This window comes from the organism of the source record quoted next, unplaced genomic scaffold (genome assembly GCF_019419815.1).
Source record: "Pyrus x bretschneideri cultivar Hongxiangsu unplaced genomic scaffold, Pyrus_bretschneideri_v1 Contig47, whole genome shotgun sequence".
Lineage (NCBI taxonomy): Eukaryota > Viridiplantae > Streptophyta > Magnoliopsida > Rosales > Rosaceae > Pyrus > Pyrus x bretschneideri.
The window spans coordinates 2,908,296-2,927,751 of NW_025999784.1; the positions used below are offsets into that span (position 1 = coordinate 2,908,296).

General features: G+C 36.4%; 2 protein-coding genes and 1 pseudogene across 3 annotated transcripts; 1 reads left to right on the plus strand and 2 right to left on the minus strand.

Annotated features, from left to right (window-relative positions):
- Window positions 1-127: 127 nt before the first annotated feature.
- On the minus strand, window positions 128-6,192 carry LOC103956227 (protein EMBRYO SAC DEVELOPMENT ARREST 30). 2 transcript variants are annotated; one of them, XM_009368191.3, is made up of 11 exons: window positions 5,880-6,192; window positions 5,429-5,679; window positions 5,245-5,329; window positions 4,873-4,943; window positions 4,706-4,794; window positions 4,360-4,603; window positions 3,892-4,004; window positions 3,149-3,239; window positions 2,577-2,705; window positions 1,075-1,628; window positions 128-989 (listed from the first exon to the last, which is right to left on the minus strand). In XM_009368191.3, exons 2-11 carry the CDS (start codon window positions 5,594-5,596, stop codon window positions 545-547), a joined length of 1,989 nt encoding a protein of 662 aa, XP_009366466.2. In that variant the 5' UTR covers window positions 5,597-5,679; window positions 5,880-6,192; the 3' UTR covers window positions 128-544. The 2 variants fall into 2 exon arrangements, with proteins under 2 accessions (XP_009366466.2, XP_009366465.2); XM_009368190.3 differs by having other exon boundaries at window positions 5,429-5,682.
- A 793-nt stretch (window positions 6,193-6,985) lies between these two features.
- Window positions 6,986-9,335, minus strand: LOC103956226 (probable glycosyltransferase At5g03795). Its single transcript, XM_009368189.3, has 3 exons — window positions 9,010-9,335; window positions 8,066-8,633; window positions 6,986-7,689 (listed from the first exon to the last, which is right to left on the minus strand). Exons 1-3 carry the CDS (start codon window positions 9,308-9,310, stop codon window positions 7,188-7,190), a joined length of 1,371 nt encoding a protein of 456 aa, XP_009366464.2. The 5' UTR covers window positions 9,311-9,335; the 3' UTR covers window positions 6,986-7,187.
- A 3,356-nt stretch (window positions 9,336-12,691) lies between these two features.
- On the plus strand, window positions 12,692-15,255 carry LOC108867872 (annotated as a pseudogene).
- The last annotated feature ends 4,201 nt before the right edge of the window (window positions 15,256-19,456 follow it).

Below are 19,456 nucleotides of genomic sequence, written 5' to 3' on the forward strand. Positions count from 1 at the left end.
GGTATTTACCAACAAATGAGGTGAGGAGAAAGATTCAGAGGGATTGGGGAAGTGCATGATTCAAAACTTGAAAGGGAATTTCGAAATGAAATGCTATCACTAAAGGACCAAGTTTTGACAAAATAAATTAACAAGAGATCGCAACGAATCATTTCATGTACTCATCATTTGTTCTTTACAAGAAAATTACACCTGTGGCTTATCTAACAAGTAATACTTTTTCTATGAATAAAAACCTTCAATATCGGTAGGCGGTGTACAAACTCTGAGTGGCTTTACCCCAAGCGCATCGATAATATTTCTCGATCCTCATCTTGTGTGAAGGTAAACAAATAACTCTCCCGTTTACTATAGAAAATCAAAGAATTTACCCAAAGAATATGTTTGAATACCTATATCTCTCAAAATGGCAAAGCTGGAACCATGAATCAAACCGTTATTGTCATCTCTGCCTCCAAAACTTTCCATTTCAGTGGAAAACGATGGAAACTGAAGGCTGCATTAGAGTAAAAAGATAGGCACTGTATCGCATGTAGATCCAACTTTAGTCATTCGGGTCCATTTCCTCATCCTGCTCAGAGACGAGAGTAGCATTAGTTCTGTCACTGTCATTTGATTCTGGTTGTTCGTCCAGAGTACTTCCATACTCTGACAATTCATTGTCCTCCACTTTACCCTCTTCCCCAGCTGAATCCAAAGGAACTTCGTCACCATGCTTCATCCACTTCGGGCACTCTTCTTCACCTCCATATACAGTTCGGCCATCATTACCTTTTACACGAACTGGAGCATCGGCAGAAGATATTCTACATGAGCATTCCGGAAGTGGGTGTGAAATGAACAATGCTGGCTTCGACAAAACGGATTGCCTTATTAGGCCTTCCTCACTTAAGCTTTTCTTAAGATGTTCCTGGACTGAGAGTGTCCAATTATGCTTGGGATGGTAGATATTGTCCCTGGTCATGTTGAAAAGTTCTGCTGCAACTTTCCTGTTCAAAAAGAGGACACACAAAGTTAAATACGAACATTAATCATAAAAAGTCGAATAAGAAGATTCTTTTCTTTTTCTCCTACCTGTCTGGTCGGTATGTTCTAGAAGAAGCAACCTCATACAAACGGTGTCCCATGACCAAGCTTGAAAAATCTGGCCATCCACTGCCATCATTGTTAAAACCAGGAAAGAATGTGTCTGCTTCCACAGAGACAATATAATCAAGAGCATCCCAAATCAGTCTATGTGCTTGCATCCTCAGATCCAAAGCAGTAAGGTCTGGTTCGGTGTCAGTCTCAGTAATCCAACCATACCAGCCTTCTTTTTCATGTTGATAGATAGGTCTACCAGGAGGTGGAGGAAGAGGCCGAGGCCTAGGACCGGCCTTCTTCCATTCTTCTTTAAGTTGTTCCTTGCTTTTTGCTGGTGGTCGTTGAAATGGATTTTGTGGAAGAGGTGTTTCAGGTCCAAGTATATCAGACAATTCTTTATTGCTGCACAAGGAAGTGCGATCCACTAAGTTGGGAAACATAGCACGCAAAGGGACCAGAACACGTTGACCCCCAAATGTTTCAGAACCAGCCAGATATATAATTGTTTTAGGAGGATACCCCATTGAAAGAAGAAGAATTCCAACCTGTGAAAGTCGCAACAAGAATAAATGAGCTAATGAACCACAAAAATATAAGATAGATTGATTTATTAATTATCATCATTGGGCCCATACATTATCAATGCACCACCAAAACTGAAATTAAAGTATATAAAACGATGCAATTAAGTACAAGATCAAATTTAGACCATGATTCTTAGTTAAAGCTTGTTCACAGACGTATTAAGATGCTTGAGTCAAGCTCCGGGATAAGGACTTGAGCTTGAGATAATATACAAGGTTGTTTTCAATCCCAGGGTCTTTTTTTCTACTACCCTTCCCTCTCTTTTATTTTCTTATGCCTTTTGTCAAGGCAATGACCCAATTAGGGACAGTCAACATGGTAATTTAGGAATCACAATGACGCATATCATTATTTAGAGTGGATACCTTTAGAAAGGATCATTCCTTACTCTTATTCGTTGCCTATTTATCATTTACTCCTTTGAAATAAAAAATTTCAAGTAATTAAAATACGAAAATTGTTTTTATGAATCAGATAATGTTGGATTAATTAAATTCTCAGTGCCATTCCATCCTCTACTGTTTTCTTTCTTGGTCTGCGTCCTCGACTTATTAAACATATTACTTGTGCATAAATTTTTGGAAACACAAATTCCATTCCATTCCAATTGTAATGTTAATATTTAATATTTAAAAGTGAAATCGATAAAAGGATGCTAGAGGTTCTGCTTTTTCTGAACTGCTCAAATCAATTCCAGTGTTGAGTGAGTGCCAAGGAAACTTAATTTCACAACCAGCATTGAAGTTCACTACTAGTCTTTTAAACAGTCTTAATTATGGCACTGAAAAGTGAAATTTTCTAAGCAATAAAAAATAGACCACAAGAAAGAAGCATCAGAGTGGACTAGAAGCCACACAACAGTACTTACAAATACATAACCTGGATCTGAAATTTAGTACTGAGCTTACCTCTTCAGGCATCAGCGGGCATGAGCCATTCTCTCTACGCAAATGTGAATCTATGCTTGGTTCCTCATGAACAATGCCCTTTTTAATCATTTGTTTCCTTCGATATTGTATGAATTCAGTGTGAACATCCTACAGAAAAGTAGCAAGTTAACAAGATAATTTGATAGCCATGAAACTGAATGAATGTTAATATTTTGCATTTGTTAAAGGTAGAAACCACCTGCACTCAAGAGGAGGGGGAGAGCTCCAAAACTGGATTTTATTGGACTTAGATTTAACCAAGGAACAAAGGAGAACAATTGTTTTACCACCAACTTAGACTTCACAGGCAGAGATATGAAAAAGATTGTAACCAGGAAGTTTATGTTAAGTTGCAACACCCCCGTCACATGTGAGCCTCTTTCCATCACCAAGGGCCAACATGTGGAACTCAACTTAATAATGGGATTCATAATTGCAGGTTATTCAAGCTTAGGTTCTATTACTGTAATACTATGATATAGTCTAAGCATGTAGGTCAACAATTTATATTTTCACAACTACCAAAGATAAAACCAGATTAAACATCTTACCTGAAAAAGTTCAGCACAGCCATGATATGCCAAGGTTTCTCTCACCAAACCAGGATGATACGCTAGGAAAGGTTGACCCCATGCACGTAACCTATCGAAGGAAAATAGTTCTTAGATATAAATTATTACAAGCAGTGAACAGGGTCCACCAGAAGCCAGATACAATAAATAAATTAATAAAGATCCATCACTACAGAAGCTACATAAATAAAAGAACTAATGCTATAACGGCCTTCTAATCTAGCAATATATACGAAAGTAATAATCACTAAACTCTGATGAGAATGAATCCCCAAGCAAAAACATAAACCTCACCCTTTCCCAGAACAGTATGACCACACTAGCGGTTATTATAGGAAACTTCACGCAGCCTTTGAAGCACTTTAAGAGGATGTGTTCCCTTTGACTGCTTGGAAAACCTAGGCATATCCATTAGGCTTAAAGTTTTCATTTTCCTTGTACAAACTTCTATCTAATTTCTAGACAGCCAGACCTAACATTTTCAAAGAAAAAATTTCCTTACTCCATAACTCTATCCCCCAGTTGACTCCATCCTTCTGGTTAACTCTATCTATTGCCTAACCTTTCCAACTCAGATGTAACCTTCAAATGAAAAATCTATTTAACTAAAAACATCTTGCAGATGGTCTAAGAGCAGTCTGTACTAATCAAGTTCTCTACAAACCATTATCGCTCAGTCAATTCAAATCTTCAAGAAAAAAGGTGGGTTGCTAGATTCATACCTCTCCACCATCTTGTGTCCAAGCATTTGGATTTCTGGCCGGAATTGAAGTGCATGGAAGGCGACCCTGCATCTAAGTCTTTGAAACTCGGCCATGTTTGGTGGAAGGATTGACTGAAAATAGGATTATATTGTATCAAGAACACTTAAACTTAATTATCAAGTATGCATGCTTGGAACAGAGAAATCACTAAAGCAAAAAGAAAGAAAACAGACTGACTATTGACATAATCATATATGAATGAATGGTCCCTATGAACCAATAGCAAAGCGACAGAGTATGAATATTTTAGTGGTTCGTAGATAACATTTATTTATTTTCATAAACAATGGTTCATACGTGACAGTTCTAGCGCAAAAAATGAGTATGAAAATATGTAGTTATAAATGTTAAAATAATATGCATGTTTTCTCAAGCAGATGACATTTTGCAATAGCTATACTATCAAAATAGTAGAACATCAGCTACCTGCAGACATCCACCATCAGCAATGATCAAGCCGATAACCTTGGTTTTCCTCAACTTTGGTAGGACTTCTTTTATATAAAAATTTGGAGAAGCTGACATCTTGGGTCTAAAAGAAGGGAACTCATTTCTTTTCCTTGCTGCCTTCAGATTATCTGGCAGACTCTTCACAATGACTATGTCATTCTTTAAAGATGCTATAAACTGCACCTCATCGTAGAGATATGTAAAACTCTTGAAACGAGAGCTGACAAAGTCATTTAAAACAAAAAAGATAAGAAGCAATGAACCATATGGTCTACAAACCGCAGAAAATTGGCATGAAAGAAGTAGCAAACTAGAAAAGAACCTGATGCCTTTTGAGCGAGTACTTTCTTGAATGTCTGGAATGACAAGAGTAGCATTTAGAAGCCTGGATATGGTGACCAGATCACAGATCTAGAAAATTAACAAAGATTTATGAACACCACATACAAATTATCACGTAATCACTTTCACATATTTGAAAAATCGTACCGTAGATCTTATCTTTTCGAATCCACCAAATATTTTTGCGTAAATGAAGCCATTGCTCTGGTCATTTGGGACTGTAAAGAAAACAAAAGTATTCAATCGGCTAAAATATGAATGGTTCAAGGTTATCATATCCTCCAGTGACAAAAAAGAACATAGAATGAGGGAACTCAATTCAAATCCAGTACAACAAAAATGACAGTTAACAGATGCTTCAAGACTACAAAATGTGTTTGGTCCTGCATGCGAGGGAATGGATTCGTCAATGGGTTCAAATTGTCAAATTCTTAAACTATACCATGCTAGAATATGATAAAACCAGAAGCAACAAACTGAGAAAATACACAAATGCAAGAAAAAGAGCAAGATCATCACCAGGATAGTTGCTTCGGGGGTTGGCATAAGGCTGCAAAGACTGCAGGGGCTTCACAGGCCCCCATAGCTTCTTATTAGGAACACTCTGCAAGATTGTAACAAACAAAAGAAACCCATCAAAATAACCAAGAACATACACTCGAAATACATGCATAATGGACAGAGAAATGAATCAAAATCCCACCTGCCTCCCGGAGAGGGAATTGAAATCGTTATGGAATGCGGTCAATGCGCTATACTGCACTAAATCGACAGTCGAAAACCGTGCTATAGAGAGATGCCGAAGTAATGATGCGAAAGATAAAACGAGGACAAAGACAGCAACCCATTTTATCTTAGATTTGAATATCATCTTGGCTCATCAAGCACGCAACAAGAATTCCACTTTCCCCAATCAAACATCACATTTCCAAATCCAATAACTCGATGATTTTCCTACTAAAAAAAATCAACAGCCAACAACAAAAAATCAATCAACCAAGAAGACAAAGACAACCCAATTGAGCTAAAACGATGAATCAACGAAAAAGATGACAAATGACAAATTTCGAATCAAAGGATCTGAACTATTGCTATTGTACCACCAGATAATCAAAGATTAAAGATTGATAAAATCGTAAGTTAAGTCAACGAACCTCGGAAGCAGGGGCGATTAGTCAATTCAAATCTGAAGAATAAAAAATTGAACATGGAAATTTTTTCTCAGGAAACAAACAGAAAGCAGACGGAGGGTATCAACGAATCTGGTGGTGTGGACTGAAGCCTTATGGAAGACAATCGGAAAGGGAAATGGGTTTTAGATTTTGTGCTGCAAATTTGTAGATTTTAAAAAATGGAACCGGAAGTTTGGAAGAAAGGAAGGAACTTTGTGTTTTGTCGTGGGTGTCAGAGTGTGTGTGTACTCCCTCGGATACGTACTATATTTTTTTTCAAGATCTCGAGCTTTGTTTTGTTTGTCTTACTTTCCCAACATTACTGCTCACTTTGATTCTCTCCCTTTTTCTATATTTTTGTTTTGTTCTTCGAAAAAATTAAAATAAAATAATGAAATCGGTTAAAACGATGTTAATACAAAATTCAATTATTGAAATGATTTTTTTTTTTAAAGAGATTTGTTGCGTCGTTAATACATTGTCGTAATTTGATTTGAGGATTTCCACAATTAAAATTTAATAACCTCCATTTCAGCCAATTATCCGGCAAAATAATGTTCTAATTTCTTTTTTAATTCAAGCGATCAATATGAATAGAGAAATCGAGTGCAAGACTTCAATATAAAAATTATACTCTCAACCAGCTAATCTACGAGTTCTTGACGCCTTGGTTTCTTTTATTTCTTCAACTTGTAAAAACTTTATCACTCATTACTAGAGTATGTGATATTCATTTTTATTTGTAACTAACAGCCTAAGAGCATTATTTAGTAAGCGATGCGATCTAACAAAAACTTATGTAAATAATATCATTGTACTAAAACTTGGTAAAAAACTTTAGAATTTTTGTTCTTAGACATGTATGCATTAGCTCTCTTCTTCTTCAAAATACTAGCAAATAACATTATTTAGTAAGCGATGCGATCTAACAAAAACAAAATTATTATTAACACTCGAAAAACTAAAATAGTTTTGAAGAAGAGAGATAAGGGCGTTTTGCGTTACTTGTTAAAATAAGGCCGTCATTTCATTACTCCGGTTCAAAGTACGTTAGAAGAGAGTGAGGAAGAAATTGTAAGCTATATAAATACAAAACAAAAATTGTATACTTTCTCTTATTGGAAGTGAATTACAAATCAAAATTCACAGCTACAGAAAATTAGAAATCTAAGCAAAGTCAAGATTATGATGCTCAATCTTGCAAGCTACTTTTGCACTAAAAGGATTAAACTAAAAGAAACATATACATGCAGAATCCAGTTGTTACAATCGTGTAAAACAATTTGTTGACTAAGAAGTTTCAAAATTGCTCAAGGGAACTGTCGAGAAACCTCGCCGGAGCCACAACTCATACATAACCATGTAAAAAGCATCATAATCAATAGGGGAAAGATGCCACTGGAAATGTTTGCGCACCTTCAACACATTACTCTGTAACCGCAGATATTCATCGGAGCTGATCTCCTTAAGGATTTTCTTAAGCAGTGGGATATCTAGAGTAGCAACAATGACTGAGAAGCTGCTCCAGTTTATTATGTCTGCGAATGGTAAATCATAGTAGTTGGCAATTATCACTGGGACACAACCGTAGTATAGTGAATCTGCAATACGAGCTGTATTTACTTCAAAGCCTTTGACATGGAGGCAGAACCTGCTGCCAAGCAGTTCATCAGCATATGGTGTAGTAAGCCGACCAAAGTGCGCAAAAATCTCAGAGTCATTTCTCCAGACTTGAAGAAGCTTTTCTCGTACTGGGGAGTTGATTCCTCCGGCGAAGAATGCAAGTTTTGTCCTGCATTTTCGTTTTTTTTTTTTTTTTATCAAAAGGGGAAAACTAAGTTCCAGCTCATGCAGAGATAAAACCAACATATTTCCAAAGGCATGGTTAAACTGCGAATTCAATTTTCAGAAAATGAACGCATTTGTAAGATAGAATATTGAAAGAAAATAAATAAATTGATTCCCCCTTTTTTTCAGAAAGATTACTCTGCAAATTCTGAAGATACCGAAGCCCATAAAGTACCCGAAATCCCACTCTCTCCCACAGACTATTCACCTCCTCACATCCAACATCGTTAAAATTCCCATCTTTTCCACCCAAAATGCGGGAAAAACATACCAATATGTCTAGTATAACAAAAGAGAGATAGAAATTGAAGTATCTTCACCTATTTGAAGAACGAAGGTCAGGGGGCTTTTCATTTCTGGGCCAAATTTGTGGCAGACATGCATCCTTGTGTGGTATGTAGCCCGGTAGGAAGTAGCTTGAAGAACAAACAACTTGAATGGCATTAAATTTGACTTCATTTGCTTTTTCCATGGCTGACCGCCCAATGGAATGACAAGCAACGTAAAAATGATCTGCTCCACCTGTCCGGTTCCAATATTCGTACTTGTGACTAACATTGAAGATGTAATCTCTTATAAAATCTTGGATACCTCCCACGCCAATTCTGGGGTCATGCCGCAACCTTGCAATTGAGAAAGGCAGAAAGAAAAGATCCGCCTTAGTAGGATCATTGGTAATGAAATGACTTTTCATAAGGACCTTCTTGAAGTAACTTTCACTCGCGTAATTACCCCCGGGTTCAGAATCCACAGGCAAAAGTGCATTTGCAAAGGAGTCATCTTGCCTGTGAGGATAAACATATATCTTAAAGCTCCTTTTCATTTCTTTATAGTCTTCAAGAAAGATATGTCTATCATGGAACACGGCGTTGTTATTGCCATAATTTCCTGAACCATAAAAACCAACAGTTTCCACATACCGAAATCAAAAACATCGAAATCTCAGACTGTAAAGTTGTAAACTGTCACTCACTCACCCACCCATGCCAAAACTTGACACATTCACATTCAACCCGGTAAATTGTTCAAAGATTCAACATTTCATAAAAATAGTTCACAATTTTTCACCACCTATCTCAATTTTCACCTGCCATTTCATCAACAACCACAAAACCTTAAAATTCTTTCATTCAGTTTCGTCCTTCTAGATCACAAGTTCCAATTACAAGTTGTACGCACGAATATAACGAAAAACCATAAATTATATGATAACATCAAGCAAAATTAGCAAGTCCCAAAAGCCGAAAATCGAAAATTGACATACCATTCGATCCCAATTGAGGTTGCTCTGGTGAGCGTTGACCCTCGATTACTTGAGCACCGTCCGCTTTCAGATGAGCTTCTTCGACTCGAAGGGGTGTATAGGAAGATGAAATATTGAGTAGCAGTTGTGGGATTGAGTGAGCATGATGATGGTGGTGGGCGAAGAGATTGGAGGTAGAGGAAATGTAGAAGAGGATGAGGAGAGACGTTACGAGAGCTAAGATTGTGGGTACGAAGTAAAAATGTCTCAAGGACCGCGGCTGAGACAGATAGTATAGCACCGCCGAAGAAGAATCGGCCATGGAGGTTGGAGGAGGAGGAGGAGGACGTCGAAGTTCAGTCAGTCTCCTCTCACTTCGCACTCCTCACGCCAGAGTCAGAGGGACACATCGAGAGAGAGAGAGAGAGAGAGAGAGCCGGCACAAAAAAGAAACCAAAAATAAGCATACACGCCAAAATCGTGTCTTCAGGTTCAGCTATGAGTTTCGATGCCTTGCGGATCAGGCCTTTTTTTAAAGTAAGGGTGCGTTTAATATACCAGGATTATTTCAATAAACTAATTTTATGGATTAAGCTGAATTGGTTTAAAATAAACTAAGTGAAACTAACTTAGTGAAGTGTTTAGTGCAAAAAACATGAGATGATAGGGCCCCACTTTGAGAGTCTTTTTAGCATTTCTTTTTTATTATTTTGACTTCAACTTAAGTCTCGTCCGTTATATACAATTGGAATGATTGGATAGGTTTGCTAATCTCAAAAATCGTTCGTCATTTATGGCATTTGTTAACATTTGGTCATTCATTTAAACCTCACTTAACAGTTAACTCTTCAACTTATTTCCTCTATAAAACAAATCATAAATTAAAATAAATTAAGTAAAAAAAAAAAACGCGTAACACTCTATTACATGGGTCACAGAAAATTAAGTGGAGAAGATTTAAACTCTAATTTTCTACTTAAAATTTGGATAAAATTAACTTTTGTCCCTTCGTTCTACATACATTGATCGTATCTCTCACGCCCTGAATCCAGGGCAAGTGAAAAACTTGAATTCAGAACGAAATAAATAAATAATTTATTTAGAAACGTTGGGGAAGCATAGATATTTTGATAGGCCAAAATAAAATTGAATTTCAATTTTATTTAATATACGAGTCAAATACAAAATCAAAGTTACTCAAATTGCAAATATAATGTACCGTGGCCACTGCCTGTTGAGAGTTGAAATGTGAGGAAGAGTTGGGTTGCTTCTCATATTGCCAATTGGTTTTACAGTGGAACTCTAATTTCATCATGGTATCAGAGCCAAAGCCCAAGAGCCACACATGCTCACGCGTCACCTACTTGTTGTCCACGTGTAGGCTTGAAAATCGGCCACACGTGCGGAAGCGTGTTGAGAGTTAAAATGTGAGGAAGAGTTGCCCCACATCAGTAAGGAACAAGATTTGCTATGTCCTTGTATGATCTTGGGCTACTCCCCATAATGATGAAACCTCAATTTCATCACTGTCATGTCATCTCGCTAGGTAGGTTTATGTTCATCGAGGACGCCCAACTGTGTCATGCTAGGGTAACCCTTTGACTGGTAAATGATCGTATGTGATGTTCACCCCAATATATTCAACTACTGTACTAGAGATAGTTCATTTTGATGTCAGAACTCAATGTTGGAGAGCTTTTGCATTAACTGGCGATGTAACATCTACCACATCTCTCAACCAACTGGATCCAAATCAGCCTCCGCGTCCTCACCATCAAGCATCCCTGCCTCGACCTCAACCTCGGCATCTGCTTCCAACTGGCCTCCCTCTTGACCCACATCCGTATCAGAGCTTTGCTTCTGATGTTCATTGGGAATTGGACTTCCACCTTGGGACATGTTACCGGTTGCAACAATGCTATCAGCGTCCATTGGCGTCCCTGAGGCTTCACCGTCTAATTCACTTGCAGGTGTTGCATTCTTCAGGCAAAAAAAAAAAAAATTTATCAAAATTCTTGGTGAAGAAGTAATGCCGATGCCTCCATTACACGTACACATGCATTTACTTGACCCTCAAATTTGAAAGCAACCTCCCTCAAGACAAAAAAGAACACAAAATAGACAACAATAAAGGGATAAAGGTTTGAAATATTTTTCATCTCATTTTCAATCTTTAAGCAGAAGATGCATCGCACATATTTAGCATTATGCAGCCATGTAACGTTATGTTTACACAATAAAGATGTTTCTTTCTAAATCAAATTGGCAATATATACGCGCACATATACGCATACACATTATTCACACCACTTTGTCATTTGGATATTCAACTTTCTATATGAATCAAAGATGTTGGAAAATAAAATAGTAAAAATTCAACACACTGCCAATCATATACCTGATTTTCTTCTAATTGATGTGCAGCACCTTTTGATTCTTCCTTCTTAGCACGTTTAGACCTGTCGTTTGGTTTAGCTTGTTATTTAGACCGCAATCATAGTTATATTCTTACTCGAGAAAATCCAAACATAGTTATATTCATACCCGAGAAAATCCTTCCAAGTCTTGTCTAGCTGAAAATCGAAAACGTTTCCAGCAATAAACCTGCATGATGAAATTTTACCATTAGATAAAACAAAATCAATATTTAAGTGGAACACTAGTTTCAACAATTCTAATATTAAAAAGCAAGAGGTAATGCACATTGAATCACATTGTGAAGCAGTTGAACAGCTATTAAATAAAATAGCACTCTATATTACCAATGAACCCTAGTAAAAAAATCCAGAAAAGCTGAAAACTCAGTCGGTTATTTTTGTGGTAATACCCAGGTTCTATTCCAGCTGCTGGATCCATCTGTAACTCAAAGAAACTAAGCAGTTGCAGAGAAAACAAACTCCATAGCATCACAAGGGACAAGAGTGAGCGACCCCCAGTACACACACACCATGTTAGTTTGGGCATTGAGAAGTAAATAATACTTGCATCTTCAACCAAGGGCTTTCAGTACTCAGTGATGGAGGGTGTTCGAACACGTTGAGGATCAATTAAAGCATTCTAGACATGAAAAAAAGAACTATTAAGCAATAATAACTCCATAATTGTCAAATGAAATTTGTGGTCAACAATACTGAAAGGAACATATTGCTACATATTTACAATATTTTTCTTCTTCAGCAACTTGATCTGTAATGTTTGTCTTCTTTATAGTAAGAATTGAAATGATCAATGTGAAAATGCACTATTGTTTTCCAAATTCGGTTTACGATTTTTTTTTTTCATCTATAAGTTATCCATTTCTGTTAAAATTGTAGCCAAGAAAACTGAAAGAGAGGAAGTATAGCGGAAAAATGTATCTTTAAACCCACACACTTGGATTTGGTCTGCCCTAGTTTATTTTTTTCAAATTTCATTTCCAGAAAGAAAATCTGAACGATCATTTGCTTAGTTGCAATCTAACAAAATATGTCTTGTAATTTGTATCGCTAGCTTGTTGAATTTATGGCGTTTCATATCTCCAATCCTGCAGAGTGCCCTAGTAATAGTATATAATGCCATATTTTACTCATCAACTCTTCATTCTTCTATTCTATAATATATTTTTTTAAGAAAAAAATATGATTACAGTCGGTTTCTTAAGAAATTAGTTTGAGACGTTAGATATGAAATCTCAACTCTTGAAATTTATTCAGAATACTTGCAGTTCCTGAAACAAACTTTCCGCGTGGAGGTTGGATAATTGGGCAAATCAAAGGATTTGAGTCCATATAGGTCTGGAGACTATAGCGTTGGCAGTCCCACATCGGTGGGAGAAGTCAACAAGGGTGGCTTTAAATATGATTATCCTAGTCTATCTAATTCCAAGGTTTTTTGTGATAAAATTTCACACCTGACAGATTAGACAGGTGGTAAAGTTGGGAAAAAGTATCAGTGTCATTAGAGTGGAGCCCCCCAGACTACTATACCCTTTAGGTAGATATCAACTGATTAAATGAAATTCAGTTTTGAATTTTGAATTTTGGTTTTTAAGGACTAATGTTCAGAAACCCATTAATAAAACTAACAGATCTTCAACAAAAGTCATCCGCAAATCCAGACTAACACCACATATACATCCTCAAACACAGTCTCCTTATGTGTATATATACTTATATTTAATGTTTAATATGCTATAATTTTTCAATCGATCACTGGATAGGTGGCATCCATGGTAATGCCACAGTGCTCATTCGGGTTGCCATTTTTAAGCAGTTTCATATAGCCTCCCTCTCCCCATTCCTTGCCCCAGGAGTTCTTGATTCTCCAGTATTCGGTGTCAGACTCGTCCCTTCCGATACCGACTATGGTTACACTGTGTCAAATCAGTCCCACATTTGTCTCTAAAAATCCCGCCTTTGTAATAAACAAAAGCTGCACTTCCGGGATCAATCCAACGGTCACTGGTTGTTGACACACAGCCCTTGTCAGGGCCTCCTCATCCCTCGGCAACACACTCTGATAGTGATTGTTCCGGGTGACAATGGGTAGAATTTCTAATATCTCTCGGTTGCATTCGCCCTTCTTTGCCTTGTAGGGATAACTGGCCTTACTCACGATCCCTCTTTTGGAGACAGCCATATGCGTAATCCTCGAGGCCACCCTTACTAACCTCGTCATAGTCTACAAGCTGCTGCGGGGACAGCGCGGCACCACCTTCTGAAAATGAATTTTAGTAATTGGAGAATCCTTTTTGCTACAGTATTGTGTGTAGCAATACTGATTTGCGATGCAAGTTCTTTTCAAGCATTTGACGCATGGACCGCACTGCACGGCCACGTCTACTCCAGCGCTCAAGAACGAGAGCTGCGTCACACAATATTCAAAGGAAACTTAAATTACAGGTTTAACCAATTTGCAAATAACCAACTAAACAAGTTTAACCAGCTTGCACAAAAGTTCGCAAGTATCAAAAAGCCTGGTTTTTTACATTACGAGGAGTGCATAACTCTCCAACATCAGATACCAACATAAATGAGCAGTGACATAACAATTTACTTGTAAAATAGTACTTGTAAGCAAATTTTCATAAGTAAAAATTCCTCACCTCCCAAATACAAAACATTTCTTAGGATCTGTGGGATCATATACTTCACAAATTCAGCAGCTAGATACATTTTGGTAAACAAAGTAAAAAAAAAAAAAAAAAAGAGAATTTAAGGGATATAGAGAGCAAAAAAGTGAAACGGATGATGGGGAAACTTACAAGTTAGCAGAGGGTCCTCTGTGCAGCAAATTCTGGTACATAAGGACGCAATAATCCCAATCACAACGAAAATTAGGGTCGCAAATAAGAACCCCATGTTGGATTTTCCTTCAATCTTGATCCACACAACGATAAGAATGAATTTCTGCAATACAACATTGAAACAACAAGGAATTCAAACTTGATTTAGGGTTTAATAATTGTAAAAGTTAATTTTAATAAATAGTAAAAAATGAATGCCAAACGATTCTGCTCGAAAAAAGAAAATGGAAACCTACCCGGCTGCTTGCCGCGCTGTCCCCGCGGCAGCTTGTAGACTGTGACGAGGTTAGTAAGGGCTGCAAGGGTGGTCTCGAGGCTTACACGTATGGCTATGTCTCCAAGAGAGGGATCGTGAGCAAGGCTAGTTATCCCTACAAGGCAAAGAAGGGTAAATGCAACCGAGAGATATTAGAAAGTCTACCCGTTGTCACCCGGATCAATCGCTATCAGAGTGTGTTGCCGAGGGATGAGGAGGCCCTGACAAGGGCTGTGTGTCAACAGCCAGTGACCATTGGATTGATCAGGGAAGTACAGCTGTTGTTTATTACGAAGGCGGGATTTTTAGAGACGAATGTAGGACTGATTTGACACAGTGTAACCATAGTCGGTATCGGGAGGGACGAGTCTGGCACCGAATACTGGAGAATCAAGAACTCCTGAGGCAAGGAATGGGGAGAGGGAGGCTACATGAAACTGCTAAAAGATGGTAGCCCGAATGGGCACTGTGGCATTACCATGGATGCCACCTATCCAGTGATCGATTGAAAAATTATAGAATATTAATCATTACATATAAGTATATATACACATAAGGAGACTGTGTTCGAGGATGTATATGTGGTGTTAGTTTGGATTTGTGGATGACTTTTATTGAAGATCTGTTAGTTTTATTAAGGGGTTTTTGAACATTCCTTGCAAACCAAAATACAAAATCCAAAATCCAAAACTGAATTTCATTTAATCAGTTGATGCCGACCTAAAGGCTTAAGTTGTGTGTTTTCAACAAAACTGTGCAGATTGGTTGTCTTTAATTTGTTTATATGTAGAAATGTGTGTTTGTTTCGTATTGTTGTACGAATAAATTGATTTAGAGTTAATTATACACCAATTCATGTCCATTAATCCATGAACCACTTTTGTTTCATTCATTTACTCCGCCATGTGGCTTGATATTTTTGATCATCCTATCACCCTACAAACAACCCTACTCCTTAATCTAGGTCGATAATCTAGGTCGACATCATCTTAAAAATGAATTGATAATGACAAAGGAAATATGTCATTGAAAACATCTCCACATGCGAAACTTGATCCACCTCTCAGTGTAATGCAAGAATTTTCTAATTTCTTTATAGGAGTGATTTCAATACTTTTTGTGTGATGCAAGGATTAAAGTGAGTCCGGATATCTACTATATACATATATATATATATATATATATATATATATATGTTCCTATCCATTCATACTGTCTTGCATGATTAATCACTTGAATTACAAAATCTTTGCCTCTAATTGCGTATCTAGATGCTCCTTTGAAGACCTACCACAGTAATATGGTTGTTTTAATCGAGAGTTAAAGGTCTACCTTTAACTGTGTAACAATGTAGAATAAAAGTGTCTAATTGTGTAACAACTCTCTTGCTTCATTCGGTTTCTTTTGGCATCTACAGAGTGTTCACATGCAAATAGGGGAGGGGTTGTTGCAAGTGCCATATTATTTTCAAATTAAAGCAATAACATCACCAACCAATAAATGTTGTAGCTGTTCACATTCGTTTTTTCTTTCTTTCAGCGTTTTCATTTACTCACGACAATCAACGTACACTAATTTTGGGTTAGGTGGCTATGTCAAATAAATGTTTCTACATATGAGTAATGTTATTCATACCATGTTTTTGTACCATATTTTTATACCATCTTAGGTGATATTTGATGTGGACAGTCATATCATTTGAATTAATCAAATTTTTCAATTTAGTTCATTATTAATAAACTAATAATTAAGAAACACTAGTTAATTAAATGATGATTGTGGTATACGAGGAGTCTTTCTCCTTCATTTCCTTTAGTTTTGCAAATTTTTCAAATGATGTGGCCTGTCCATATTAGATGTCATCTAAAGTTGTATGAAAATACGGTACAAAAACATGATATGAATAGCATTACACTTTTATATATATATATATATATATATATATAGTTATGAGCTGCTCTCATACAAGCTATTTCTAAATTTCGAATGATCACGTTATAGTGGGTAGTGTTGTATAATAAACTATTTTGAAATTAAGTGAGAGAGAAACCGCATAGAGAGAAAAGGAGGTGATGAGATTTATTTATTTATTTATACCAACCAAAGGTAATGTTTTGCTTGCTCTTAATTGCAAAGAAAGGTAATGTTAACTGTTAAGGAGATTAAATTTGTAGATAAAATTAGTAAACTAAATGGTATGGAGGTTGATGATTGGATTATTACTTAAGCATTGATAAACGTGTTTATTTGTTAATTGGTGACGCATCATTTAGTTTGCAACGCTTAAGTAATAATCCAATCATCAACTTTTATGTCATTTAGTTTGCAAATTTTGTCTACAAATTTAGTATCTCTAGCATTACCCTATAAAAAATTTAAAAAAAAAGAAGATCATTCAGATGTTTTAGAATTGGGTAATACTAGAGAGACTAAATTTGAAGACAAAATTTGCAAACTAAATGATGTGTCACCAATAGAGATGAGCATGTTTATCAACGCTTAAGTAATAAACCAATCATCGACTTCCATGTTCTTTAATTTCCATAATTTAATCTTCCTAACATTACTCTTTAGAATTTCCACATTCAATGCACACAATCACATGTCTACGCTAACTCTATTTGCAACAAGTAGAATATCAAAGTTCATCACATTTAAATGGTTGAGTGTAGAGATTAAAACACATGACTTTAGGTGCAGAATAAAGACTAGTAACCAGTTGTACAACGAAATCATGAATCATGCCTCTGAATGCTTATGTAAATGGTATTTTGAAGAACTACCACAATAAATGGTTCTATAAGGAGTCAAAGCTCTACACCTATGCACTAATCGAACTATTATCAGTTCTTGCATTCTTTGGTTTCAAAAGCAATTTTTTTTTCTCAAGTAATGCTAGGCATTTTATATCAAATAAGATTAATAACGTTTGGTTGATATGACTAGCCAACCACACACGCCTTTTTTTTATTCTACAAACCACAGTGTAGGGAAGTCATTTCTTTTCAGATCCCATAAATTCACTAGATCATAAGGAAATGTTTATGTTGGTCGCACTATGCCAACAAAAGAGAACGACTTACATATTCTTCATGAATATGTTTTTGAAATGTCAAATTTTTAATGAATGAAATATCGTAAATAATTTAGTAACAAAATGAAACCACAAGCACAAAAATATTACAGGAATGAAAACAAAATCCGAATAAACTCAAGATACAATTAAGCCACGTTTAAATGTATAAAGTGGTACAGCAGGCCTTAGGTTTTGTGAACTCCATAAACCTTACAAATAGAGTGGACTGGATTTATTTTGACGATCAGATTGAGGTTTGCTACAACCAACTCTACTGATCTAGTAAGGTGGAAAATAAAGTTCCCCCTGGTCCAACTTAAATAAAACGTTCATTAGTTGTGGACTCGAACAAAGGACTCCAATTTAGTAGTAGTCCTCGAAAGATCCTCGAACACAATGATCTCATAGTTGATGGGACTGCTATTGACCGAAGAAGAATCCACAACCTCAATGACAAGCTTGTAATTGATTCCCGCTATTGTTTGAGACTCTCCCCGAACCAACTTCTGGAACACCAGTTTTTGGTCATGAGTCTTGTTGTACTCGGAAACGGCGAACTCCGCGATCTCCCTAATGGGGATCGTTCAAGTTTTCAATTGGGTAATACCCACCCCTCAGTGGCTGGTACTTTGGAGGGTAATGGTGCTCTTCTCCTCCTCCTCCTACTCCATACACGGTGGCAGCAACCAAGGCCGTTCCTGAGATTTTGGAGGCCCTGTGCGAGACTAAAATGGAGGCCCTTGCATGGTCTAAAATTTTAGTTGCTATATTTTCTTTTATATTTTTATTTTTTATTGTGTATAAATTGATATAATGCAAAATAAAAAAAACTTAAAGAAAAATGAAGCATAGTGTGGTACTATGGTGGTCATGTACCTATATGCGTTCTCTATGTTTTTGGTTCAAATCTCCTTATTTTTTAAATATAAAAAGCATGGTGTGATGACTATGTACCTATCATATCACCGTACAAATACCATAATCTAAACCATTCATGCTCTTCTTATCATCTAGAGTTCATCTCAAGAAAAATTATGTGTTAAACGAATCACTAGTTATGATATTAGTAGCATCTTATAATGAACATTTTTTATTGCATTTTTTGTCATTCCCTAAAGTGAGGATAATTCTCACTCCCCCACTCCTGTTGATTGCCATTAAATTAGTTAAATTTTTGAGATTCATGTTTTAAACAATTAACGCAACTTAATCTAACGATAGGTGTAGTTGTAATATAATTTTCTTTTTGATATGGATGACTAAATAGTCTTCAAATGGAATGAAATATAGATGACTTTTAAACGGTGACCAAAAGAATAAATGATTCTAATTATGAAATGTATTCTATTAAATGATATCAAATAAGAAAGAGGGGCTTTTAATGATTATATCATATTTAAGAATTTTAATTTATTATGATATTTCAAACTGCAGATTTATTAGCAAAATTATCTTTTGTAATGAAAGATTTTTTTTTTTTTTTAACAATATAATGAAAGAAATTAAACTACAAATATTTAAAAATGGAAAAAATAGTGTAGCTCAAAAATCCCAAAATAGTTACCCCACACGTGCCCTATATACACACACACACACACACACACATATATATAGGGAGTCGAACATGTAAACTACCACATGGAAGTATCAGTGCTTGACAACCATGCTAGGAAAACATCTATTTATTATTTCCCAACTTATATATATAGATATATAAGAGTTCAGGGGCCCCATAAATCGGGGGCCCTATGCGGTCGCACTCCTTGCAATATATATATATATATATATATATATAAGAGTTTAGGGGCCCCATAAATCGGAGGCCCTATGCGGTTGCACTCCTTGCACCTCC